Genomic DNA, 27,222 nt, shown 5'->3' with positions numbered 1-27,222 from the left:
CTAATTGAGAATGTAATTGATGCATTGTTGTTAGTGGTTACTTCATGTAAAAGAAAAAAAAGAAAGATTAATTGGAATGACAATAACAAAATAACATGCTACTCCCTAACATATGGCATTCAATGTACACATTCGTATTAAAAAGTAGTACGTACCACTTAACTGATATTGGTGAGGTATACCTTCTAATATCTTCTTCGTTAGGGACACAATTTATGAATCGTCACTTCACTTATTACATTTGATACAGGAAGATCTGAACAGTACAAAGAATAAACTTTTTTTTTTTTTCCTCAATGTAACTGAATGAATTAATAACTCAATTTTTACTTGGAAGATGGGAATTTCAAAGAGATTTGATCATGATCACTATTCCCATTGCTAAGGCTGTTGACGCTGGCGTATACTTAGTACTATTAATGTAGCAAGTTTTCTTTGCTTGACAGAAGTATTCCGCTTTTCCATTTTTCAAAAATTTGCAAAAGTAATCTTTACAATATAAATTCTTAGTATATGGGAAGCTATTCATTTCGGCCACTAACTGCCGAGTTCGAATAAATGGTCAACTTAAGGTATTGATTTGTAACTTTGGCTTTCTATTTGAAGGATTTAACTGTATTTATATAGTATTATTAAGAAAATCTTTATTGATGAGTTGCTCGTTGTCGAGTAATTTTATAGTCGTAATTGATTTAGGGTATTTCATAGTAATAGTGACACTGCATTATTACTTTTGCAACATTTTTAAAGGATGAAAAAGCGCGGATAAAACTAATTAAAATATCTAATTCACATTACATTATGTTACAATATGATATGGCGTAAGATGTAATGCCTACTGATAAGATAAATTTTCCATGATTTATCTTGGTGATTTCTACAGTGTGTTCAATAAGTCACGTAACTTATGCCGATATTAAATAGTGTTTCTATGTCTGCAAGTGGAAAAATAGTGCTTAGTAAAATACAGAGAAGCCTACCAGTTTTTATTTACATTACATGCCGTGTAATGTGAATTTGATGAAAATTCAAGAAGTGCAAAGCACAAAAACTTTTTGGGGATACTTGCTTCACAGAAGCCGAAAATCAAACACCTTTACGACAAGTCCGAAGTCACAGGGAAAGTGTTATTGATTCGTCGAGAAAACGTCTTACAGAGAAAGAGGACAAGTAAGTAAGTGATATTTAGGCCGCATTCAGTCTTTTAAAATCCACGTCAATTCTCGCCCAGCAAAGTAGGAAGTCTATGTGTTTCTGTTAGGAAAAGACTCAATCTGCTTTCTTACGAGGCCTGTGCTTTGCAAAAACTGCAGTGTAGGTCGCACGCAGTACTGTCACTGGTTCAAGAAGCACATGACAGGCGGAAAAGAGTTTGACTATTGATGTTGAACGGATAAGGTGTGGATTAATTTGAATCATTATGTCAATTCTCAGAACACGCACAAGCAATCAGTGGCTATCAGCTTATCTCATGAAAAGCTTCTCCCCAGTCAGAACACTGGTGTGTGAGCCACATTTTCATCATCTTTAGACAGACATCTATGTTACTGGTATTTTTTTTTTAAAACAAAACATACAGACGACGAATGGAGGAAAAAAAAAACGTAGTTTCTGGACATTGTCACAAGCATATAGCATTTAGCACCATGGCATTCGTGGTGGATGTTTTCCAGGAAGATCATTTCGCAAGGGTTATGGCATTCGAGGTCACCTGCTTCTTCCTCACTGACTATTTTCTTACAGGCACATCATGTTTGCAGACTAAGACACTAAAGGAACTTCAGGAAAACACTCAGCTGTCAAAAGAATTTGTTCGATGTGTTTGCAACCTAATTCCATAGGTGCATGTCTGAAGGATGCATTTTTATTTATTGTAATGCCATAGGTTATGTGGCTTATTGAACATTATATTAAAAAGTCACTGATGACCTGATTTATGAATAATGTTGAATGAATTATTAATACTATATGGTATAATAGAGCTATAATTACTTAAGTAACTAGGAAAGATATATGCAATTTTGTAATTTTTGACGCAAGCTTGGTTTGCTAGTGAAAGTACTTGTTAATTAGTCCAGAAACCTTCTAGCAATCCGTTTTCTAAAAAGCTTATAATATTGATTTAAAAGAGGCGCCGAAGCTAAAGCATTATTTGCTACCTTTATCAACTGATAACAATACAGGATTTTTTATAAGGATGTAAGTGACTAGATATTTAATAAATGAATACGAGAAAAATATAAATAAGGTATCTATATGTGATAATGCGCTAATGAACAAGCTTGCACCACAAATTACAGCATAAAGTATTAACAATGTCACTACCACAATTATTACTTTAACTTACATTATAAAATTCAGTATATTTATGATGAATCACTAATTGTAACCCAGAGAACGACGTGGGTACACAAAAACACGTAATTACTACAAAAGCTTGAATTTATAAAATATCAACGCGACGTTTGAAATTTGTAGTAACTACATTGAGAATGTAGTTAATCAAATATTGTCATGCCTGTGAGCTCGCTTCGATTCTTTTTCAATATATACATTTTTCATCTCTGGTCTAAAATCAACACACAAGTAATCTTAAAACAATAATGTAAAAAAAAGTCAAGAAAGTAATTAAAATTTACTAACAATTACAATACGAAAGAATTCTCTATTATTTAAAAAACGACGAAACATGACAAGATATCAATACTTCCGTTTTCAAATGACCAAACTGGCATTCACATCAAGATATTATTGGAATTACAAGTATTTTCGCTTCTCTCCCGCTCATGACAATTTAAATGCATTCAAAAATATTACTTTAAAAACACAAATAGAAGCCTTTTAATTTTACTCTGTTTTTATAACAATAATAATAATAACGAATTATTTAAAGTTTCTCTAATTAATATTGTCTTAAAGACAATACGTTAAGTATCTGTATACACGTATATGTGTCTATATATACAAAAGACCTATACTTCTAAGGTTAACTGCTTGATTTAGGAAATTAACTTTGGGGCGGAAAATATAAGCTTTTAAAGCAGACTAACAATATCATTTTATGACGAGACGGCAGAAGACTGATAAAATATTCTAAGACTTACTAAACTTCGTCGGCGCAGTGTTGCTGCTGAAGAATTACAGCCGGACACATGAATTGCAGTTAGTGATGTGTACTCAACATATCACCATTGACATTATTTATAATTTTCCAGACCGAAGTTCACTAGCTCTTAACCACTAAAAGCGGTTCTGATGGTTGATGTGTCATACTGTACAAAGCACAATGGATCTGAGTATGTGAACGTCATCAACGTAGCTCAGTGGTTAATTCAAGCAGTTGCCGGGACAATACCAAAAATGTTGTGCTCGTACTGGAACACACTCAAGATACGCATGAGCGCTAAATGCATGAACAGAGAATTATATCTTGTTTTAGCATTGATAAAACAAACTTTTAACCCTTCCTTACGAACGAGACGTGTACACGGGAGCACAAAATATTTACAGACCGAAAACAATGAAAACTAACAAATGGGTTCGATTTACGAATTCCGGCAATAAATGTCAACCGCGAAAGAAATTAAATTTAGAATCAACTTATCTACTCAAACCATACCTTCTAGACAAACTCATAAATCTTTATGAGTTGGAAATAGTTTCTATAATTTTCGAAGATAAAAATACTTGATAGGTATATCGAAATTCAAATTCTCCATTAATGCGCTTAAATTATGATGATGATGAACGTTCATAAAAAGAAATTCTTCATAATGAATTGATAGTTACATACAAGTTTCTTTCAGATTTTGCCATGAGATGTCCAAATCCAGAATAAAATATTAGTTGCGGAAAATAGTACGCAAATTACTCTACACAACATTTAGGTTACTTTCCCATTACTTATTGTCCACGCAGTTGAATTATAGACTTTAAAACGTTAGAAAAATAATATTCAAACCAAGATTTTTTTTTTTTCAATTAAGAGGTATTAAGTCAACGATTAAAAAAATGCTAGATCAGACAAATTTATAAGATCACAGATTAAATGATCATTCAATACAGTCAATTTCTTTTATAAAAACCAAATCATTCTCACATTACAAACATACACGTGTCTTTAACTATAAATCACTAGATAATAATGTTAATACTATTACTAGTGCTGTATGCTATGGAAAAGAAAACCGTATGGAATAAATAAAAGCATATATGTATTCCATTAATAACTGATACACTTGAAGTTGTACAAAAACAATGATGAAGTATAAAAGTACGAAGCATCATCATTAGCTTAAAATAGCACATGAAACGGCAAAGAGTAAACATGAAAGAAATAAGCATAGTGCATTTCCAGTTTCAGCCCAATACAAGCTTGAAAGTATATATATATAAAAATATCTTGTATTTGGTATCCACATTAGCACCAAGTTAAGCAACAACAAGTTGAATATCACTTGTAGGATTGGTTGGCTCGGTTTGGTTTAAGTTCTCCATACTAAGCAGTCGGATCAGTTCCTCTTCCTGGTCTGACATGAACCAGTCAGGCGGTTCTGTGTCTGACAGATACTCCACCTGGCGGCAAAGAACAGAGATGAAGGTTCCGACTCTCTCTGTTTACGTTTTACGCACATAAAAAAATGTAATTCTTATTTCAGCAGTTGGTTAAAATAAACATTTTAACCCTCCCCTACCAACCAGAGAGGTGGACTTTAATCTCTGTTCTTTTATGGTTTAAAAGTAATCTTACACATACAAAAAGAAGCAAATGATATTAGAAAATGTAAAGATATTTAGCGTTATTAAGGCTACTCATATTGTTAATATATTTTTTTAAAAAATATATGCGCTGGGATTAAAGTCCACCTACAACATGCAAAGTGGTAGGAAAGGGGCAAAGAGGAAAAGAAACACTCGATCCAAATAGTTAACATCTCAACTAGATTTGACGTAATTCAGATTCTTTCAAAGTTTAAGAATCATTCCGCAACTAAATCACAGTAGAGGTTCACCTATCTGTTAAAGACTTTTATCAGTTTACCTTCTCACATCAGCTGACAAAACTAACAACTTAACCAGCGTATTTGCTAATTAACCAAATTGTTGAGAAGTAATACTCGAGAAATATAACTGATCTTTTACAAGTAACACTAGTCATGGCAAGATATTTAGTTCAAAATCAAATATTTAGATTTTAAATAAAGTCTCTTAAAATATATAGTGTTATGTTGCTGGCCATTTCCTCCATTTTATACGTAAATTAAAGTAAAACGAAAGATTTTGCCCCTTATTGATACTTCAGCAAGTTATTTACTATTAGTTAATATTACATTTAGTACACAAGGTTTGAATTTAGAAGTATTAGTAAGAAAATATACTACATTCAAACATATGAAACTTCCGTTTGAAAGTGTGTCACTGATGATGATACCATCAACACTTCTTACTTTTGTCTACATTTAATACCAATATTGTTGTAGTTTTCATAAGAAATGTTTATATCGGTTTCAGTAACTAAAAAGCAATTTGCTATCCTAACCAAAAACAAAATAATAAGATGGGTAAAGTTATAGTTCTAATACTTCCTCAACAATGTTTTCCACTAAATCAGTGATTGGTTAATGAAACTTCTTTCGAGATCTATGCTCAATATTCAATCTTTCTACGATTATTCTATTTCACTAAAAGCAGATATGTTTTGTAAATTGAGTGTATGTGTACACTTATATACATATGAAGTTAAATAATAATAATAATAAGTAGTTATCATATTCTGCACTATTATTTATCCAATATCAAAAGGAAATTAACATGTTGGGTATATGATTTTTAGTGCAGGTCTATTTAACTAGCGATCATTTATCCAACATAAAAACAAGTGCAACACTTCAACAGAATTGAATATTATGAAGTCACTGATACTATAGTTAAAGCCAAACTTACTTTATTGACTTTTTCCTATTGAAATAGTCAATAAATGTACATATTAGCAGGGTTGTAATAACAAAACTGTACAGAGCGTCTATCAAGGACAATACCAAAACAAACTAACATGCACTAACACAAATATAAAACTAATATATAGGTTAGATAAAAAGTAGTGGCAACACTGTTCTCACGTCAGAGGGCTGTGCCTCAGTATTACAAGATTTCAGTAGCTGATATGGAAATGTGAGAAGATAAAACTTGGCAAGTGGTGATGACTGTGTTATTCAGTCAAAGGCAGCAGTGCCGTAAAGTAGAGGATGAAAGTGGAAGCGACAGAACAATTTACTTCAGAAAAACGAACAACTTGTGTGAATCAGGACTGAAGTAGCACGTAGGCGAAGTGCATAACAATATTTTCGGGACTTCGTGACTACCTTTTCGCAAAATTGACGGAACCACTTTGCTGGAAACACTACGGCACAAGAAGAGTCATCATCCGTGCCATATGGCGATCTCTGTGGGTGACGCCTTCAACATGTGTTGCAGAAGGTGATAGAGCTGGGAGGCGATTATACTGAAGGAATATAACAGATGTTCTTCTGTACATAAAGCCAGATATGAAATATAACAATATTGCCATTACTTTTTAACCAGCTTTTGTAATATGATTGATTACAAATAGGTCTTGAGACTTTATAACGGGAACATGATTAGCTTGCTCTATGGAGATTTCTGAAATACCAATAAACGTTCCTTTCAAGTAATTGTCTTATTTACAGAGAAATATTCACTGACTCTGAACATGCTCTAATGTTGCTTTACACTAATTCACATTATAACAATTCGTTCTCTCAGTCAAACTAATGCATAATGTAACCCAAACATGAAAAAGGAAAATAAGATCTATCTTTGATAAGAGAAAACGTTCTAACAAATCTTTAACTACTAAATATTCACTACCGTAATGTCATGACAAGCGAAAGTTATTGCTATATATTTATATGTTCTATAAATTAGTTTGCCTGTTACTGCAAGTAACATTTAGGTTCTTGAGATATCACAAAATCAACCATTCAAGCATCTAGCTGTTAAGATAGTATTAATGATTACGGAGTCTGTAGATAACCTTTATTCTGATTTTCTCGTTCGGTATTTAAATTATATAGACATACACGACACTTATCGAAAGAAAAGTTTACTCACAATAATATGATAACTTTCGATTTGAAAACATTTTCTTTATAAGGATCTATTAAAAATCCAAAGACGTGTGCTATTAGCACATATTCAATCATCAAGAAATAACTAAGGTATGGTCCCCAAATTTTTGAATATTAGAATTTATTAGCATATTCCTATAGTTCAAATTTGACATAATTACAGGGGAGAGGAGGGAGCGGGGAGGGAAGCAGAACTTTTATGAGTCTTATAATAGCTAAAGCCATTTGGAACTACCAGTCAGTATAATGGTTAACATGCTGCTTTCATACGCATGATTTTAGATTCGATATATATGAGGGAGTCCAATACCCTTTCATCTCCGTAAAATAAAATTTGAGACGTAAATAATAATAATAATAATAATAATAATAATAAAAATAGAATATCAAAATGGTATTTTTAAATTTACAATACACAACTTTTGATTGAAATTAAGTACTAACCTTGTATCCCAAAAGAACATTGTATTATATTAAATGATTTCAAACCCCTCTGGGGTCTTCGACAATAACTCTTCTCCCATCAGAACATTTGACAATTAGTGATTTTTCTAAAGAGATTTTTTTTTTTATTAATTAGCAAAGGACAGTACACAAACATTTTCACAGGGAAGTTATTTTTAGTTATTTCTGCAAGACAATTGTGGAAAAATGTTTATGTAAATAGGACTATTTTTGCGAAATATCGCTGGAAGAACATGTGCTTTTACATTTGCACAAGTCTTCTACTGTTATTAGCGACATGCTTTGTAAATAAGTAATATTTATACTGTTTAAATGCTTATAATTCTATTTTCAAGTGCGGAAGTACGAAAGTGAAGTCATGTGAGCTACAAACCACACAAAATTATGCGTTCTTCAATAATCTTAATTATGGTCGTTCAAGAATGTTATCTACATGAATTAATAATCAAGAGTAAGTAGCAGCGGGAGAAGAGTTACTGATGAAGACCCCAGAGAGGGTTGAAATCATTTAATAAGATACAATGTTTTTTTTTAGAATACAGAGTTAATTTTGCATTACTAATATGTATTCTATAGCGTCTATTAATTAGAAAATACACAGCATCAATGTTTAGAATGTGTATTTACGATCAATAGACATTATATATTCCGATTCTATCAACAGCTAAAAGAACTCAACTGTTGTTTAGTTGAACACTTACTTACGATGTTTACATGATTAGTGGTAGATCACACTGTGTAAGTACTTCCGCTCCTTTTCATATTATGTTTGTAATTATTTCACTGCCCTATTACTCGTTTAATTTGCATTGTCTTCATTAGCTTATGGGATCGATTTTTTTTTTTTAATATAAAAAATTAGTCCAAATGTTAATGATATAAACACAGAAAATGAATAAAACGAGTACGATACACTGAAAAGGTATGATGTGCTACGTTTCATTTACGGTAGGTCTATTTTACAAATTAATCTTTATATTTACATATTTGTAGCAAACAAGCAGTCAGAAAAGCACAAACATGAAGCATCTAGTGCAACACATGTTATACAAGCCTAATCGAGCGAAGCTATACACAAGCCATCCTTGCGTTAAATTACATGATATATTAATATGTCTTGTGCTTACCTTAGCCGATTCCTTTAAGTGGTTCATTGCGGGATCATTAATGCTTTTACCTGAGGCAGCTTTAGTTGCTTGAATTAGATCTCCCAGCGCCGAGGCGACATCTTTCACTGCGTTAATAAGCATCACCTAGTAATATAACAACATAATAGTGAATTTTCTCTCTCTTTTGTCTTACAGAGTAGGTTGAAGCCTTAACAATTTACTGAAATTACAGAGTTATATTACGTAATCGATGGCAACGGGACAAGTTAGCTGTAACTATTAGGGTATCACAATAAGAATTTTAGAAAGGTATTATTTATGTAATAGAAGTGTCGACAGAAAAAAAAAGGCTAAAAGCAACTTTAGAAAAAGATACTTATTAGAGATAAGAACTTCAAAGATACTTACAGGTAAATCTATATATAGGCGCTTTATACCTGGAAAATGCAAGACAGTGTTGTTTTCTCGCTTTAAATTAATTTTAGAAAATATTTTACTCTTACATGTTGTCACTGCGTACGTTAGAAGACTTATACTGTTCAACTTTAAAAAACTTTACCTGAGCTTCTGGATTGTTTGAGCCTAGAGATGCTGCTCCAAACTTAACAACTTCGGCCAGTTGAACTATTGTAGAGACGGCATTCTGCGCAGCTACAGCTAGTTGTTCTTGTGATGATGCAGCACCTAGACAAATAACAAAGCAAATAGTACTATTCAATTTTACGAATGTTTTCCTCTTATCAATCCAGTACAATGTTTAAGTTTGCTGCGTTATTGTTATCATTTATATATGTATATATATTTAAAACAACTACAACACTGGCCTGTATTTTTATGCAAACGTTATCTCTACTTTCGTACGTGGAAAATACGAAGATTATGATGAACAAAGAATGTGTACTCCTTCTCTACAATTTGCCCACACATTGCCTGCATTGTATTTAATATATTATACTCTATTAGTTAAATTTTATGTGATTTCAATAACTGTGACTATTTTACGTTATGACTTTCTTTCTTCTGTAAAATAGATAGTTGATGCAAAGATTTCTTTTTTTAAAGTTGAGCATTACATTTGCTTTTTCTTTTTTTTTCTAATATCCTCGATAAAGACTGTAAATAGTTAAAATTGTTGGATGAATAAATCAAATCCATAAATAGCTCAATTAGAATTGACATGAAAACAAAAGAAACGACAAGCTGTTCTTCCATCCTGGTATTGAGTACTCGAGGATCTAGCTCGGGGCCGGGAGGCCTCGCTCCCCCCTTCCCTAGTTTTTAGAGAGACCAAAATAGTCTTTTACCAATAGAGGTTCGCAGGACAGTTCTAGTAGTGGCGAGTTGTATATCAGGGTGTCTACTAAAATTCCAAAATGAAGTTTCCTGACTTTTTCGTGACCTTTTCTTTACCAAACCATAAAATTTTGTAACATTCTCAAGAGCGAATATGGGTACGAATTAGGACGAACTTTCATACATGCGATAGAAGCGTGCTTTGCTTGCGATTTGGTAGAGTCTAAAGCCGACCACAGACATTTTTGGTGGTGAATTTTGACGTTTTATACAACAAAATTTTCCAGTCTTCACTTATTTTTGTACAGATTAAAAAAATCGTGATCCAAACGCTAAATTTTGTGACTTTTTCTTGACTTTCATGACCGTTCTCTGATTTCGTGACTTTTTCCTGACTTTCGTGACCGATAGACACCCTGTACATTTACATTCAATATTTATTCTCTCCGACAATTTCTAACTTGAATGTTAATTACAACAATTTTGCCACATAAAGCGAATGTCTTGTGACTAATCTGATTAACTACCGTACCTGTAAATGTCTACAAGTTATTAATACTAATTCGTACTTCGTGTCGTAACTGTAACTGGTGAAAGGAGTTAACCGTGTTTTATTTCTAGTTTCTGTTAACGAAGTGCGTAAACGAATTTCAAATTACAACTGATTTGCCCATGATATACCCATGATAGTCTGGGTTCTGTTGCCCCTTCCTCCTGGTTTTTACCTTCTAGATCCGCCACTGATATTGAGTAAGTTGAATTAACTAAAACTGTCGAATTTAGCAGTATCAAAACTCCATAGTTTTAGTTAAGGTTCATTACTACACTTTCCCTTACATTAATAACAGAATAACTTCAAGACAATGAACAAGACCAAATATTTAAGAAGTGAAATAGAAACTATTAAGCAAACGGTAGAAACCCGATATAACGTAGTTGCTGGGGATATACCTTACTCTACGTTACAACCTTACCGCGCTATATCGAAAAGTGACCATGAGCAACAAAATCAATCTGTCCTGTTTCTTCTTCGAAATCCTTTCGAATGCTGGATGGAGTCTCAGTCAACTAGGAATGCGTTGAAAGCAAGTTTAACGGTGAAACTGTAATGCAGGACCTCTTTTTACAGAATTTTTACGGTTTTAAGCTAACTTTCAAAAGTAAATTTTTAATTAAAAACTACGGTATTTCTTACTGGAGAACATACTTCCTCCGCGACGTATCGGACTTCTACTGTAATAACTATTTTCAGACCTTTTCTTACAGGCTAGCAATCTGGGTGTGCAAAATTATGACATCACGATTGTTCGGTACTCAAATTTCTGCACTATACGAACTGTTATGACAACAACAATTCGTGCTCTGTAGATACTATCCGGTTCACATCCTTAATTTTTGATAATCATCATTGCATTTTAAGATATTCATTAAAATTATATATACATATAATAAAAAAAAAGAGTGGGTGTAATAAAGACCCTAAAATCAATTATTTGGTAGTTAGGACAAAAGAACATCCTTGTTATTTTGTTTATTCTAAATACAGCTTTTTAAGTAAGCGGATTCTATTAATGGAAACTATAGACATTTCATACATAACGGCACAATAAGGGGAATTTTTTATTTAACAAATTTTACACATTTTACGTAAATTGGACAAATATCTACCACCACAGTGTAATTTTGGATCCTTTCTTAATTCCTTACTATATTTTACAAAAATAGTGTCACAGAGAGGGTAAAGGTAAGTGAAATATTAGTTACGATTCAAGAACAATTGATCAGAAAGTGCCATTATAAATAGGAGAAAAAACACATTTAACTTCATGATAAAGAAGATGGACAGAACGTGATACAATGACTTATAAAACACAAAACCAACTATGTAATAACTTCAAAAACTCACCTGCAACAAGTGTTTTGGTATCTTCAACCAATGCCTTGGCAGTTTTCAATATATTTTCTCGGTGATCAGCAAACGTTTCATCTTCATTTTCCGCGTGTAGTGTTCCCGCAGTGGCAAACATGATTGTAGTATCTAAATCACCGATTATTCCTGATACTGTGCTGGCGGCATTTATACAAGCTTGTGTTCCTCTTGATCCAGCCTGAAGTGCTGCTAGTACTTGCGAAACCTAGAACACACGAATACACAAATGAAAGTCATTGAAATGATGAACAAACGATGACTGTCGATTACTGATAACTTTAGAACTGTCACTGTGATAAAAGGTATGAAATCGACGAAAATATTTTCGTTTATTTGTGACGACTTCAATCTTCTCACATTTTAGGAACTGGATCGGAAACTCTCAAAAATGTGAAGGATTAGCATTTACAAGAAATAGTAAGCTACACTGTAATTGTAAAGAAACTAAGAAAATGAGTGGCTGGTCTGTCTGGAGGAGTACTGCGTATTATAATGGTAAATAGTGACAGACTGCAATTCCTGACCCAATGGCACATTTTCACTGAATTTTATTGTATCATAATTACAATTGTTCTCTTGCATTGTGCAATCATACTAAAATGAAAGTTATTGATCTAAGATTATAAAGAGAGAAACAACAGATCATACTTTTTCAACCTAACAGTAAAATGTAACATGAATAACACTTAATTTCCATAATACCCATCAATGAGAAATCTCAACTTCAAAGAACAAAACAGTCTTAATACGAATAAACAAAACTCTTTTCACGCTACCTAGGAACTGTACAATCTATAGTGGACTTACAGTTTAAGCTGAAATCCAAGTACCATAGTGCGTTCAATGCTTTCTTCCACCGGGAACCGAACCCGAGGCCATATGCACCGAAGGCCCGTACGTGCTAGCCACTAGACAAGCGGGGAGAGCAACAGTTCGAATAGTAAAAGGAATTAGAGGAACTGGAACTCTCCAGAAGTTTACCTATGAAACCTTCGCTTAAAAATCAGTCTGCAAATTTAACAAGCAGGAGTTTAAACTCCCCTCCCTCCTCTCCCACCACTACCTTTAGTTATTTTATTCAGAACTTACTGATAAGGAACAAATTCCGAATTATTTACCTTTTCTGAGACTTGACGCGCACTATCAGCTACATCTCGTTGTGCGTATGTGTCATGAGGACTTATTTGACAAGTTCCACCAGCCCGTACGAGATCCAAACACGCTCTCCCCAATTCCTGGACGCCACTTCGAATACGACCTGCAACCTCCGTATTGGATGTAGCAGCAGCTGCTCCTGATGAATCGGAAGCTAATTGACCATACTGTTTAGAAAGATCGGCAGCCAAAGGACCAAGTTTGGCCACGTCTGTGCTCGATTTGTTTACCTGAAATGAAAATACAAATTAGAACACAATTTTTTAATAGGATATTAGAAAATATTTACGCAAAATTTCAACTCTATGTCAGACGTAAGCAGGAGTACATAGATATGTATTTACTTCTAATGCAGTTCTTCAGAATTTGAAATTTTTAGAACTGCTAAATTTGAAGGTCATTGTGACATCTGACAATATATTACAAGTTTGCGCAATATTATTGTAACTTGCAGTTTATATAATTCTCTTCAAGTATATATTTTTTCACCTTCAGCTCAGACAGTAGAAAAGCAAAAGATAATCAAATGAAATTCTTATAGATTTGATCTCATACTAGGAAAACAACATATTCTTTTCTGTTTATAGTATATAGATAGGGAAATCAAAAGAATATAGACGCCAGCAACTTTTTTCTTTAAAAAAAAAAAAGTCAATATGTAATATTTAGAATACTAAGATAGGATAGAAAAGATTTTATAAAGGCAAAGGGTCTAGATCAGAAAATCCTATCAAAATCAAAAATATGGAAAAATTCTCAACAATTATCAAGTCCCATATATATTGCAACTTAAAGAAGCCACGGTTTACTTTAAGTTTCATCAAACGGTACTTAAATCTGCTGAAGTTTCTGATGAAAGGAACTGCATAGACGACATCTATTTTTTGCCAGATTGTACATCCACGTGGTCTTAGCTTGAGAATTCTATTACCTTTCAATTTATTGAGATCTACAAAGTTTTAAACTTTTTATGAATAAAGTAGCAGTCTAGCGTATCTATAAAATTATAGTTCAGTGACTTGTTAAGTCTAATTCCTAATGAAATATGCTACTAATACGAACGGTTTGTTTTTCTAATATATCTTTCATTTTGATGTAAATTTTATATTGCTATCTATTGCTAATACGAAGTAAGGAATGCAGTTAATACAAATAAAAATTTTCGTTTTCGAATTCTTGAAATTTTCGCAATAAATTCATCGACTGCTGACGCTACATTCTTCTTGAGGCGCAAAGCATGGTTAAGTTACGGAATACTGAGTATTACACTATTCTATGAGACAGGCATTCCTACCTACTTCCAAATTTCTCTATTACTGGTTCAAATGATTTAGATTAGCACAAACTCATTCAAATTTCTTTCATCACTAGAACTATTAAAATTAATTAATTAAAAAAGTAGAAGAAAAAAATGTAAATTCATACTTACATCATGAATATTCAAATTTTTAAATCACAGAACTAAATAATATGGCAAAACGATAAATTGTATATAGCTTTCTCAGTGATAAAACTAATTTTGTAAAACTACAAATTATAACGATTATTGTGATTATTATTAGAAGTTGCGAAACTATAAGGAATATATATATATATATATATATATATATATATATATATATATATATATATATATTATTGATAGGAGTAAATGTGTCACCGTTAAAACAAGATACCATCTGTTAGTTAACAGTTTAGTTTTTACATAAACAGATAAACAATATTTTCTAATAGAATAAATACTCCCAATTATTATCACCTATGAATGACATATTTTGTAGGGCCATAAAAATAATTTTTTCTCAGTTTTATAGAAAACAATGCATGGGAAGTTAACCTCAAATATGTAATTTTATTCAACTTGATATCATCTATTGACTGATACATGTATCAACTTCGGGCATTATAGTTATTTTAATTAAACAGAAATTACAGCTTAAGAGCTAAGAGTCTGACATACTAAAAATAATACAAAATTTACCATTTTTCTTCTGCTTGTTTATTCATAAGTGAAAAAAGATAATGAAATATAACTTACCACAATCATATATACTGTTATTTTACAACAGAAAATATGAACCTAAAGAATTTTCAGTGTTGAGAGAATAACAATTTCCCCAAAATCTAGTTAAGGCAGCGACTACAGGAACGAACTCAACTGCATTTGATTACGTACCATAGCTTGTAGAAATTGTAGAAATTTTAAAACGTATTGTAGAAGTTTTAAAACGCATTGTAGAAATTTTAATAATGATTTTATAGTGATATCTCAACTTCTGTCCAAATTTTCTTTATCTTTATTAAGATCTAGATTTTTAATACGAATATACAATAATTCAACTTCGTTCCTTTCTACCTTCCTTACTACGTCTATCCTTGATATATACGATGCTGATTTATGTGAAATATGTAGATCATTGATATTATGTTTATGCCGAAACAAATGTTTTGATAAACCAAAGATGAATGTTTCATTTTGCTTTGTAACTTTTAATCTGTTCTTTCATTCTAGTTTTAATACTGTCCTTGGTCATGTCAATACAAGTGCAATTACATTGATAAGCACAAAAGTGAATTTCTTGATCGACTTTATAGTCTGTTCTAGTCTTTTCAGGGTAAACAGCAGGTTTGAAACTTGGCTTTTTGTATCAGCGATTCCGATTATTGTAAAGAATTCAAGAACTGGAACATGAAGAAAGAAAAAAAAAAGTTTATGTTATCTACTTACCATTTCCTGAGAAAGTCTTGCTATTTCCTTTGCAGCATTAACCATTCTAGTTTGATAGTCAACGAAACTATCTTGGCCAGATATTGTAGAAATACGGTCTACTTTACTCATAGCTCTTGTTATAGAATCTAAAATTCCTGTAACAATACCCGCTTGAGTAGCTATTTGCTCCAAATTGGAAGATAGTTCTTGTAAGGCATCTCGTGTGGCTTCCACTGATTCATCAATATCTGGATGGATGTTCACAGCCTAGACAACAGAAAGACCAAAAAATATAAGTTTGCCTTAAATAATGGATGACAGTATATTATTTATTTATTAGTTATAAGCTCCATGGTTCTGTTCTACAATCAAATAAAGGTAATGAAATTGCTAAGAAATTGTAGTGAGAGTAAGAGAGGAAATGTAATAATTGAGAAACCAAATCTTCAAAGGTTGCCATGTTCTACCATTAGCTCATTACAGATAAAATAAAATCAGAATATAATAAAAATAGCGCTTAATTTACACGTTCACTAGAAACTCTACATAGGTTCTGGAAAATCAAAAATACTATGTAGTAGTTTTATAAGCATTTTATCTCCACTAAATCCTTTCCTTACTTAAGTCATGACTATTCTGACAGCTGTCAGCAAAAATTCGACGTTTAATATGATTTATAAAAATATCTATAATAATTTACACGAGCAAAGCGAGTACATTTTGCGTTTTTGCAGTAATTTTAATTTAACATCCTTAATTTTCGCTATGGCACTGAACTCAATTCAATGCACTATTTTATTTTATTTTATTTGTCTTTTAAGTCGTGTAGAAATTGGCAAATAATTTGATTATTGTAATTATCCTGTAGCAAAGAATCAGAACAAAACAATGCACTATAATGGCTGTTATTTACGCATAATATTTAAACGTATTGTAAGGAAAAAAAGAGAAATAATCTTATGCTATTGCACTAGTTCAGTAATAGCGTATCTTTGAAAGAGCTATTTCGACATCTTTTACTCCTGTAATTAGATAACGCGGGAAATTGGGTTAAACATCTTATTTTCATATTTCATTTTGTTTGACTGATATTTTTATATTTGGGAATAAAGTAGTACTCTCAATAATATTTTGATATTTTTTGCATGATGGCGAAATCACATTAAAAAAAAAAAAAAAATCTAGTACTGAACTAGGGCAATGACGTACTTAATGGAAAATGCAGTTTGTGTGTCAGACGGTTATACCTTCACAACGAATTTAATGATTATGAAATAATTTAGTCATGCAAAGACGTTTATTGTTTCACCTATTGTCTCAGTGTTTTAAAGTGTCACAATACGCAAAGAAAACTTGTAAATCTCATCACTATATGTGTTCTCCTTTGCGTAGCTAGTGAAGTCTGCAACTTACACTCTGTCGCCTCCTTCGGAAAATTAATTTTATTTTTTAATTTACTGTCCCACGGTGCTCTGTGGGCCAATGAAGACGGATGATTAATGAAAGTAAATGATTATGTGAAAATCTGCAGAATGAGGATGTGGTACGAACCTACGGACACGATATTGTCCACCACAAACTCACATGGCCCGGGATCGAACGAGGGACCCTCTCACCAGAGATGAGTGCTCTACCACAGAGCCATCGTGCCCTTTTCGGAGCATTTAAGATGGTGGGTTTGGAATTTAATATGCTACAAAAGATAAATATAGGATAAAAGTGTCTTATATGAATGTGTTAAAAAATTAACTTCATTAGAGTTCGAATCCTGCTTACTTAAAGATACAACGAACATGGTGTGTTGAATAAAAATAATTCAAGCTGCTGCAATAAAGATAAACTTGGTTACATTCAGTTAACAATAATGTCCTATTACCTGCTATTTATCTTTTGTTCTACCTTAAATTCGGAATTCATTCTTTTTAAATGATTCGAAAAGGACGACAAATTGTAAGTCACTGAAAACATTAGTTATATAAACACAGAAGAAGACATAATATCGGTGAGTTTATAAATTTAATCCCGTAGTTTAATAACTATTACATTATCTGTCATTATTTATCAAATAGGCATTTTCCTATGAAACTTACTTTGAACCTTTAAGCTTCCTCAGGATTTAACAATTTGATAAACTGAAGGATTATTGTAAAATCAAAGGGAAGTGCCACACGTAATTCTGCAGATACAACCATTGCTTTCCGTTACAACTGTCCACAGCCCTTTAATTTATTCTGTCTTTGTCTTGAGACAGTGTAACATTTCGACAGTAAGCTTCAATAAGTAACTTTACTATCAAAATCTGGATTTTATTTTTATTTATTTATTTTTTTTTAAGTCTTTTGTGTGTGTATCTTTAAAAATCGAATACTGAATTGCTCATTTTCTACCTAGATACAATATTCGTATGATAAAAGAATACATAACGCTATTATTTTGTCATTCCTTAATTTTTCGACAGATGATAATTTATTTTTATCTGAATACCTTTCACTTTCAATGAATATATCATAAGTATTTCACTTAACCTGTGAATAACTACTTACTTTAGGATTTCCCCCTCCTTCTTTCGTGGCGTAAATAAGTTGCAAGGCACACTCAGCTACTGTTTTTGTTTGATCCAGCAGAACCATTTGCTGCTTCGAATGCATCATGTTGGATGCAGCGCCGATGGCACTGGCAACTAATGGATCGAAGTAATGCACAAGTTGGTTAACCTACAACACGAGAGGAAAATAAATATATAGTCTCTAGTTCTAAACAACTGAAAGTACATGCAATAAATCTAATAACTACAAACTTGCAATTACAAAATCTTACTATAAGTTTTAACATCCACTAACTGCATGAACACAGACTAGTTGATTCTCGCGTTGGAGAATGAAGCACCGATCTTCTGTTTGTCGAGCTAATGCTTTTATCATAAAATTATCAATTAGTTTTCTGTATCCTAACTATTTACAAATTTGACTCTACCATTGATAAAGAATTCACCCAGTAATGTGTGCAGAGTAAAGTTCGATTTACTGGCAGTGCAGCGATAAGCTCTTCAGTGCTTTTTTTTTCTTTCTTTCTTTCTTTCTTTCTTCGTATACACTAATAACATGTAAAAATTGAAATGAGTCAAGATGAGAGATATTGAAATGAAATTTTAAGAAACTAATTTATAGCTTACTACAAAATTATTAATGATGATTAAAAAAAAAAAAAAGTTTACTGATCTAAAATTTTGTTCTATAGGAATCCTGTATACGTTATTTGATTGCCATTGTTTGCTTACTTTTAATTAATAATTTTTAAATCATGAATTTACTTACAGCATGTCCTATCTTTTCAGCTTCGTATTTTGCAGCTGCACCAAGAGGATCTAGTTTATCTCCTATTTCCGAGCAAGAACTCTCCATTTGTTCCGTAAAGCCTTGAAGTGTGTTTTCTCTTCTTGGAGCCAAATTCTGAGACACAGAAGCTAACGATGCTTGGTCCAGTTCTCTTATCTTAGCATTCAATCTTTCTATTGCATCATCACAGGCTTTCTGGCCTGGAGCTTTATCTCTATGCGTGGAGAGGAAAAAATATATTGAACGGAGTTACAGGTAAGAGCAACTCAATGAAAAAGGTTGAAACACACAAGCTTAAAATACACTAATACAAAATGTGGTTTATGAAGCATCTCAAAGTTACAATTTGGAAGCTAGCCAAACATCTCAAATATTCCTAATGAATCATTAACTACTAAAAAGTATTATCAAATGAAAATAAAACTTGTTACCTTATTTGCGTATAAATGAAACTGAATCAGTAACATTTTACTAAAAAGTAGTAATTCTTTTGAGATCTGAATGTGATGGGCGAGTGAAGTCACTTCGACATGACGTACCTTCAACACCCTGTGGGAGTTATTTTCAAAGAGAATCCAAGCCAGAGGCGATATCCGGTTTACGTAAGTTCTACGAGGAGAAAAGTAGCTAATTTTTTGTTCGGTGTGCATTTATCACTTTTGGAATAACATAAATGATTTACTAAAAGTGTGAAGGAAATTACAGATTATGAGAGACACCTAAACTTGAATACAATGTTAAGAAAAATACTTAATTGGCTGGACGAATCGACATTTTCCTACAACTTCATTTTGTTTTATTCCTATAAATACTGCTGACATTATACTGTATATCCAACTTGCATATATGGGAAATTTGTACAAAGCTTTCTCAGAAAACAACGCAGTAATATTCAATAGATATGGCATGTTCGATTACTCGTTGTATTTACTGGAAAAAGCTCCATTCTACTTTGTTTTTCTGAATTGAAGGAGCCCGTGTTTAGTTGATATATACAAAGTAAGGAATGGGATAACACAAATGAGACAATTTGGCCAATAAACCATATGTTTCACCAAACCAGTCTTCTAACATTCACACATTAAGTATTATTCTAACGAAATTTACATCATTATCTTAATTTCAAATCTTGTTTCAACTTTTACTGGGGAAATAGCAATGAACTTAAATTCTTATGAAAGCTTAAACGTACCTGATGGAAGATACTAATTTCTTGATAGAATCTGAAACATTCTTGCTGTGGTTTGCCAGTAACTGCCAAGTAGGAGGATCTTTAGGATTTACAGCTAAGGATTTGGCAGCGTGGATCATGGCACAAGAACCATCAATAATAGCTTTGCCAGCAGAGGTAATTGGTTCTTGGGAAATTCGACCTTCATGTGAGATCTTTGCTGGCACAGTGGCAAATTCAGGAGAATTTGCGAATGTACACAAATTGTCAACAGCTTCAATTAGTGGTTTTGTGGAATTAGCACAGTTTTCTCTGTTTCTGTCACTATAATCTTGATCCAATGCTGCAAGAAAGAAAAAAAAACACATGAGTGTTACACACTGAGAAACTGCAATAGACTTACAAAACTATGGGGGGATTAAATATTGAAGGGATAAGATCAAAGAATAAACCTGCTCTTCGGCCCCTGAATTCATATCAAAAACAATTTCTTGCTATCGTTTAAAACTATACTCAACAGGAATTAATATTGAAATAGGACATTATACTATTTTCCTACTTTTGGCTTCAGGAAAAGAGTACCAGCTGAAATGAAATATATTCTTAAGATTCTGAATACATATCAAAAAAACAGTATGTTACCTCCTATACCGTTTTAGCAGAGATAAGACATATTCTCTAGATATTGAACCCACATAAAAAAAAAAATGCTTCTCGATATCAACTATAGCCCCCCCTTCCCCCCTCTCTTGGTGATCAGTGTTGAAATCGGAAATCGTACTTCCGTTTTAAATAGAGGGATGAGGGTTAAGTAGAAACTTATTCTTGAGACGGTGAATCTACATTATAAAGTCATTTTTATGGGGGCACGGTGGTTCAGTGGTAGAGTGCTTTCCTCTGGTGTGTGGGGTTCCGGGTTCGATCCCCGACGAAGTACATTAGTGGTGGACAACATCATGTTCGTGGGTTTTCTAGAGGTACTCCCGTTTCCTCCCACATTATCATTCCACCGACTCTTCCATCATCATTCACTTGCATAATTCATCCGTCTCCCTTAGTCTAAAACGCATAATCGTGGGACGTTAAACTGAAAGAGTTCATTTTATTTTTAAAGCCACTTTTGCACTATAAGGATTAATATTGAAGACGGAAGTGATAGTGGATTCCTATTACTTCAGTTTTTAGTAGAGACATAAAAATAGAAATGGAAGGGGCGCTGAAACCATATAAAAACAAGAGCTTCTTCCTGTCTACTGTCATTGCCTCTATAGCAGTGATTGCCAAACCGTCGATCGCAACCTATTAGTTGCTCGATGAAGCATATTCGGTAGATCGTGTTAACGCTCCGATTGACTAACCTTCATTCTTAAGTTTATAGGCAATAAACAAATTTAAGATTTTTTTTTTTAAGTTGGTACTTTTTTTTTTTTGGTAGCTCACAGTAGGATTTAGAAACGGTACGGTAGCTTAGAAGCTTCGTAAGTTTGCAACCATGTTCTATAGTGATCAACGTTAAGAGCTTAAATAGTTAATTTCTGACACACTTCCAGCTTGATTAGAGGGTTAAGGAAGGAGCACTTGTTTTTATATGGTTTTAGTAGAAACATAAGAGTGGAAATGGAACTTACTCTTGGGACACTGAATCCATACCGAAAAATTGTTTCACGCTATTTGTTATTTTTGCTCTGACGCGTACTGACAGACAGACGAATGAAAATACCTGTTTGATAAGACCTTCCTTACTTATATACACACCATAGTTTATAAGTCTAAAATGGACTTCTAAAATAATGTAAAAAATAATCTTACTTATGATGGTATGTTTGGTTAAAGTATGGTTCCGAAAACAAAAAGCTTAGGTTACTTAGAATAATAAGAACACTCACGAATGTTGGTGAAAGTATTTTAGTAGAAATAAATTCGAAATACAATAAAATAATATAGAAACCTCAAGAACTTACCTTTTATTTCTTTTACCAAATTCGCTGTAGAATTAGCAACATCTTTAGCTGATTGAACAAAATGTCGTTTCGCCACTGGATTTGTTGTTTTGGAAGAAGCTAATCTACAAGCATTGCACAGAGCACTGGTGTGTTTCGCTATCACAGTAGCAGCAGACAGAACCTATGATAAAATACATAAATAGAATTGCTTATTGTTGTACACTAAACTGCGATCTCTAATGAATCTTCAGTTAACTTGTTTAATAGTTACGTAGCCATATAAACTATTTTGCTGCTTATAAAACACTGAATAATCCTAACTATGGAAAGTAAATTAAAGTTAATACAGTGAACGTGAGCACGAAGTATGAAGAAAAATGCATTTTCAATAACACAATTACGAACTGTGATATTTTCCATAAGTAGAAGCTTTGCTTTGTATATAATTAAATACACACTAATTATTTGCTGAGCAAAACCATTATATTTTCATTAAAAATTAAATACGTGTTACAGTTTCACCAACTAACTTTCTGGCTTCTATCCTGACATAATTTATACGGGAATCGCGGAAAAGACATTTTCAAATGCGTGATTGAAAATGAGGTGAAATAATATTCATTTAAAAATATTCAATGCACGTTTGCATTAATATTATGTTTCTAGGATGTTGATTCATACTAGTAGAAAAAGTAACTACTTCTACATTGCTTATTAGATATTTCACTTTTTTATCAATGATTATTACACTACAAAGTTTGAAACCGACAAATATACATTAGTAGTTGATTCATACCTTCAAGTTTTAGAACTACTTTTATGTAAATTGTAGTTTTAGAACTACTTTAAAACAAAGCTGGGCATATATAGAATTTCACTATCTGTAATACATTTTGAGATATATGATGTTGGATGTTTATAAACATGTTTTAGAGAAGTTGCTCTGTACGCACATAGTTAGCGACAAAATACGGAACATTTTACATGCACAAATTCTGTCTGTAAACTACAAATATAATGAAGAAAGAATTGAATTTTTCCTGGCGACGTGATTTTAAGTGATATTCTCGGGCTCTCAGACACGTGAAGGTATTTACATCCAACGTTTCGAACGAGACATCACATTCATCTTCAGGGATTCAGGAATTGTAATTCATTACAATATCTGAAGATGAATGCAAAACGTTGGATGTCAATACCTTCACCTGACTGATAGCCCGACAAGACTTACTAAAATACATATACAATGGACATGTACGAGTTACATATTATATATATACACATACACACAAGGTATTAATGAACTATATTCCTCGCACCAAAATAAGAGAAAATGTTCATGGTCCTGCAGGGAAAACTGCATGGTTTGAGAGTGCATAATGTACAGACAGTTTGACCAAAATCATGGAAAAGCAAAATTTCAACATGTGTTGTTTTGAATTCGAGAAACCGTGGAGTGGCGGTTCCTATCAGCATAAAGGAAGTTAATGAAATATAATATCATTTAAAACCAACAATAATTTACCTGCTGCTGATTGCTTGTAGGATTTGTAAGGCTCTGACATGCCATTTGAATTGCCTGGGCTGCTCGTGCAAACTGGGCTTGGTCAACTAATCCAGGTCTTCCAGCTACGCTCGATGGGTTGGACACTCCGACTAGATACGCTGCTTGGGCTGCAGCTTCCACAAGACCACAAATAGCATCAGAGACGCTTTTTACTGATTCACCAAATTCTTCATGTTCAGATTTTTTGGCATGATTGGCAATACCTGTCATTCCGTCACCTGAAGTAGGAGAAAGAAAATACAATTACCAATTGTTCTGTATTCTATAGCAGTTTGCTAACTACTCTGGAAATGTTTCAGATATAACGAAGAACGTTATGAAACAACCGATTCACGTGACCTAATACTCTGCATTCCCACCTATCACCTGGAAGTTTCATAGCTTCCTTTTTGTTTTCATTCTTCCTACTTGTTTCCCTCCCTATCTGATTATGGGTTTTGGTGAAAGGGTTTATAGTGTGCTTTTTAGTGCGTTTCATTATATTTTCGCTATTTTCTGATAATTCCCTATACTAATTTTATACGACGGTAAAATGATACTGAATATTATAATGAAATGAATATTTAACGTCCGACTCTTTATGTCCTTCAGGCTAAGGGAGGATAATGGTTAATAAAAACGCGTGTTTATAGAAGAATTGATGAAATGAAAGTGTGTAAGGAAACAGAAAACTTTCAGATAACACACGAATACAATGCTATCTACCATAAGCTCACATGGCATGGGCTAAATACTATAAATTAAAGATTACTAGTAATTGGATTTATCACTATAATACACTATCACCACATTACGTTACTTCTTACAATAATGAATTTACTTACCCAAATTCTTTGATTTCTCCATTACTGTATCAAGGCACTCAAAATAGGTTGCATCGTTTACAGGTTCAGCGGGATTATCCAATAGAGGTCGCATAGACTGAATATTACGAATAGTGTTATCGCACTCTTTCTGACCTGGTGCAGCGGATGTACAAACATCAATTAAGTAATTGATGCTGTCAGTTACAGCTCTGCAATGAATAACGAAATTTATCATAAACTTGTATTTCTCATATATGAAACAAATTTTCTTCTTAAAACAGAAATCTGCCAAAGACATAAGAAAGCGAGTACACTATCTGATTAATTAATTCATCATTTCATTACCGGGTCATATCATACGTTCTTAAACAGTTTCGCTAGATGGCGTACAGCCAATGTTGAAGATTAGTTGGCTCGAATCAATCGTGAATGATGTTTGTTACAACACTACAGACAGATGGTGTTTGGATAGATAACGCAGATGAAATGGGACAGTTGGAAAAGCCATATAGTCAAAACAGCGCTACATAAAGTTCACAAATCACTTCCTAAATTCTATGAAAGCTGCTAATTAGTAGATGTGTACTGAACTTCCCAAAGATTCATATGACAGCTCTAGGGCAAACCACTGACGAAGTGAATGCAGTGGAGAATTTGAAGACATCTGGCAGGCAATAATTGGCGATGACAAGGCACATGAAGGCTTCCAAGTATCATGTTCCATGTACTCAAGCTGCGAGTCTGACTGTTGGTTTAGTGGATAAGCACAAAAGCATTTTCTCACTCTTTAATTAAATCTGATGAGGCTCATAAAATGCAAGCGCCTCTTACACCGTTACTCTGAAAATCGGCAAAGATTTCAACCATCTAAATAGCAGGACGTGTCCATCCAGCTCTTGCATTGCTCGTGACAGTACCGAGGATTCAGGTGCAACTCCTAACTCAAGTCATAATTTTGTGAGGTACACTCATGTCCAAAATCATTGTCGCATGTCTATAAATATGTTGTTGTAGGAATATAATTTGATAACGAATTCGCCCGGTATTTCTTACAATGTTAGTACGTGTATAATCGGTAGAGACATGTATGTGGCAAATTTCATGTCAAAAAGGCAGCAAATAAGAACAATAAAACGAAAATAAAACATTCTTGTCTATTTAGCAACATTTTGTTTTACTCATTCAAATTTTCGTATTTATAATTCTTTTCCTATGAAATTTACCACAAATATACATTTCCCGATTATACACATAGTATCAGTATTAAAAATACCCTGCAAAATCATTATCAAATTATATTCTTACAAGGAGACAGTTGTAGATATGCGACAATCATTTTGGACATGAGTGTACATAGTGTGACGGTGCCATTCAACCACATATTTGTGATCAAGGAGTTAAAAGTTACGAACAAGTGTGTCGGACAGTGCAGCAGCCAATCGTCAAGGGTCTTTTTAAAATCGTGTTCAACAACTAAGAACAGAGCTTCCAGCAAGACTGTGGCGGCCTACAAGCCAAGAATGACTGAGAAAAGGCCTGGAAAAGAATGTACATTCATTGTTGCTGATGACTGGCTTTCTGCGAGTTCAGATTCCAATCCATTAGACCATAGATTATAGTAAATCGTTCAAACAGTGTTCTGTATTAAAAGCCATGAGGTAGTCAGGCTGAAATGATTGCTGTAATAGTGCAATTCGCGCTGAAGACAGTGCGTGCTTCCACTGGTGACTGGCTTCAGCGACTCCAAATTATAAGAAACCGTTGAAAAGTTATGGGTGCTAAAGTGTTCAAACACTCTTCAAGTACGACATGCTAAAGAAATTCACGATATCTGAATTTTTGTCTTCGTTGTTTGATAAACATTGTTTCAGAACTTATGACACGATCAGGAGTTGCACTGATACAATTGCAATAACGATTTCGGTATTCAAGAAATATTTGCAACAACGTGTTTGGGTAACTCTCTAATTATCACTAGAGTTCACTTAACGGAAATTAAGAAATTTAGTACATGTAAATGCTGTGCAATGTCTTTGAATACAAATAAATACACAAAACATTTACACTGTGCTTACTTGTATTAAGTTTTGAATTATTCACTTAAAAATACAATACAATACAATAAAAAATATACGAGGGTTGGAACTTAAATAGTGGCAACATTGCTGTGGAGACACTATGCAATGAAAAGTACTAATCTTTGTTTCACCCTAGGAAGAATATAAAACGGAAATACGTCAAACGCGTCAAACCAGTGTAGCCAGTAGCAAAAAGTGCACTTTTCTGTCAGAAAGGATGAAAGACTATTGTCCCTTTATACATGTGCATATAGTCTCATACAACAAGGTTACAGACCTTACGGTTGCCTCTATTCGTAGAACAAGTGGGAAGTGAACAACACAAGTCACTTTATGTAGTTATTTATATCTTTACTTAAAATAACTTAATAGCGTGTGTAATCCAATTTTATGTATGGCCAAACGGCAAAGCAGAATGAAAAGATTTTCGGTTTATATTAGACCCCAATCCCAATTAAGATGTTATCATATCACATTAATTATAATAGCATACCAAGGAGGAGTGGGGAGGA

General features: G+C 33.1%; 1 protein-coding gene across 5 annotated transcripts in view; it reads right to left on the bottom strand.

The window, feature by feature from the left end:
* The window catches only part of rhea (Talin_middle and talin-RS domain-containing protein rhea), a 270,830-nt gene that overhangs the window by 34,617 nt on the left and 208,991 nt on the right, over positions 1 to 27,222 (bottom strand). For 4 of the 5 annotated variants that reach the window (XM_081735806.1, XM_081735808.1, XM_081735809.1 and 1 more), the window contains 11 exons: positions 24,651 to 24,841; positions 23,785 to 24,044; positions 22,278 to 22,440; positions 20,338 to 20,659; positions 19,125 to 19,359; positions 18,354 to 18,524; positions 15,829 to 16,077; positions 13,064 to 13,330; positions 11,922 to 12,150; positions 9,282 to 9,406; positions 8,741 to 8,866 (listed from right to left, as the gene is read on the bottom strand). In XM_081735806.1, coding sequence (XP_081591932.1) covers positions 8,741 to 8,866; positions 9,282 to 9,406; positions 11,922 to 12,150; positions 13,064 to 13,330; positions 15,829 to 16,077; positions 18,354 to 18,524; positions 19,125 to 19,359; positions 20,338 to 20,659; positions 22,278 to 22,440; positions 23,785 to 24,044; positions 24,651 to 24,841 — 2,338 coding nt within the window. Of the gene's footprint in view, positions 1 to 4,194; positions 4,576 to 8,740; positions 8,867 to 9,281; positions 9,407 to 11,921; positions 12,151 to 13,063; positions 13,331 to 15,828; positions 16,078 to 18,353; positions 18,525 to 19,124; positions 19,360 to 20,337; positions 20,660 to 22,277; positions 22,441 to 23,784; positions 24,045 to 24,650; positions 24,842 to 27,222 lie in introns of those variants that run through there. The other variant, XM_081735810.1, reaches the window with a different exon arrangement.

The sequence above is a fragment of the Thermobia domestica genome, chromosome 13, assembly GCF_964235325.1.
Source record: "Thermobia domestica chromosome 13, izTheDome1.hap1.1, whole genome shotgun sequence".
NCBI lineage: Eukaryota > Metazoa > Arthropoda > Insecta > Zygentoma > Lepismatidae > Thermobia > Thermobia domestica.
This window is presented reverse-complemented; position numbering and strand designations above follow the sequence as displayed.